This window comes from Ricinus communis, chromosome 3, assembly GCF_019578655.1.
Source record: "Ricinus communis isolate WT05 ecotype wild-type chromosome 3, ASM1957865v1, whole genome shotgun sequence".
NCBI lineage: Eukaryota > Viridiplantae > Streptophyta > Magnoliopsida > Malpighiales > Euphorbiaceae > Ricinus > Ricinus communis.
This window is the reverse complement of record NC_063258.1, coordinates 4,490-6,772: the sequence shown is the minus strand read 5'-3', so window position 1 is coordinate 6,772 and position 2,283 is coordinate 4,490. Positions and strand designations below refer to the sequence as shown.

General features: G+C 34.6%; 1 protein-coding gene across 1 annotated transcript; it reads left to right on the top strand.

The window, feature by feature from the left end:
• Positions 1–719: 719 nt before the first annotated feature.
• Positions 720–1,838, top strand: LOC107262372 (beta-1,3-galactosyltransferase 6). Its single transcript, XM_015727797.2, has one exon. It carries the CDS (start codon positions 800–802, stop codon positions 1,742–1,744), a length of 945 nt encoding a protein of 314 aa, XP_015583283.2. The 5' UTR covers positions 720–799; the 3' UTR covers positions 1,745–1,838.
• Positions 1,839–2,283: the final 445 nt, after the last annotated feature.

Genomic DNA, 2,283 nt, shown 5'->3' with positions numbered 1-2,283 from the left:
TTTTACATTAAATTAATGAAAGAACAACACATATTTTTAAAAAAAATTTACTTACACTAAATTAAAACAAATATATATATATTGATTTGATATAAACATAGATTTATCCAAATTAAGTAAAATATTTTCTATTTTAAATTGTTTTAACCATTCCATATATATCATGTATTGAGTAGGAAAATTACCTACACGGAAAGTACCCAAGAAAAGCGCTTTCTCTTTTTCAAAATTTTGCTTAGTTTTCAAGTATGGTGAGCTACACTTAAATCTGCGAAAGACCTTCAGGTCGACTCTAAAAATATTTCCTGCGAAAATACCTAATTACGAAAAGTTGACCAAAATGACATTTATTGGCAAAATACATTCAACTTTAGGCTATATTCCATATTATTTTTTATTGAAAACGAAATAACAGAACTTAGAAATACACGCCCTAATCAAAGGTAGGAGGCATGATACGTACTGAAAAGACTTAAAACTCCTTGATTTGTCCAAAATACTTCCCCCCCTATACCAAGGAGATAATGGTAAATACACATTCCTCCTCCCATGTTACATATTTTCCTCCACTAGAGCTTCCTTAGAGAATAACCAAAGTCAAAAATGATAATCTAAACAGCAAGAAATTGCCAACGTATGCTTTGCATCTAAAGACATTTTGGAAATATAATATAAATATAACTATATATATATATATATATTAAAAGCCTAGATCTCTCCATATGCACATGCTACACCTATTTCATACCATTCTTCAGTCACCACCAAAAGGGTAATTCAAGAAACCTACTAAGTAACAATGAATGCTTCAAGGCCAGACCGGCGAAGATTCATGTTCACCTCTTTCTTCTTCATCTTTTTCCTCTGCGTCTTAGCTTCCATCAATGAAGTTCGGTTCGACAACTTACTGAAGTTGGGCAGATGTGCTTTCTCCAACACATCTTCCACAAGTTTTCTTGCTACAAACCCTGCTGCCTCAAGCGACATCGGCATCCGCATACTCATCGGCATCCTGACGCTGCCGGATCAGTACAGCCGCCGCCATTTCTTGCGCCTTATATACGGTACGCAATCTTCTGTGGGCGCACAGGTTGATGTGAAGTTTGTATTCTGCAACCTGACAAAAGAAGATCAGAAGGTACTTGTTGCACTTGAGATAATGCGTTACGATGACATTATCATACTCAACTGCAAGGAGAATATGAACAAGGGTAAGACCTACACTTACTTTTCGAGCTTGCCAGAAATGTTCAACGACACCAGTAACCCTAATTCCCCTCCATATCATTATGTAATGAAAGCTGATGATGATACCTATTTTAGATTAGATAATTTAGTGGAGTCACTGAAGCCATTGCCTAGAGAAGATTTATATTATGGCTATGTGATTCCATGTCCTAGCATGGACCCTTTTGTGCATTACATGTCTGGAATGGGGTATATGGTTTCTTGGGATATTGTGGAGTGGATCAGAGAATCTGAAATACCCAAGAATCATTTGGAAGGCCCAGAGGATAAAACTTTTGGGGAATGGATTAGAGAAGGGCATAGAGCAAAGAACAGATATAATGCTAAATGGTCCATGTACAACTTTCCTGAGCCACCTACAACTTGCACACATGAGCTCTGGCCAGACACTATTGCTGTTCATCTGTTGAAGAATCAAGAGAAGTGGATTCAGACATTGAAGTATTTTAATGTTACTGATAACCTTAAACCTTCTAAATTGTATCATATACATTAGGTATTAACTACAATACTTTGATTTTTATTCTGTTTTGTCTTTTTAAATTAGAGACTAATAATTCTTTTTCCTTTTCTTAATATTTTTTTTTCTATACAACTGTATACGTATGATAAATTTTTTGATCATTTCTCATTTGCTATTTCATGTAATTGATGACTTAAGTAGTTTTAAAAATAAAAATAACTAAAAAAAAGGAAGAAGCTTGAGGATCATATAGACCCATATGAACATGATTCGTTCACATAGGCGGTTCTTTTGCTGGAAAGCGTGGTCCTTGTTTAATTGTGTAAGCAAAGTAATTTACTTGCAATGATGTTTGTACGTTACTTGTTAGCTGAAGTATGGTAATCCCTGAAAATTCATGTAAAAAGCATGGTGATTGCTCATGAAAGTTGCAATACTTTTTGCTACATAAGCAACTTCTATTCATAAAAAAAAGTGTGTAGATTAAAGTTGAAGTTGTTAGCCATTTTTTTCTCCTATATCTCACCCTTAGGCTTATGTCGTAGGTATAACATCTGATGTGGCATTAATCC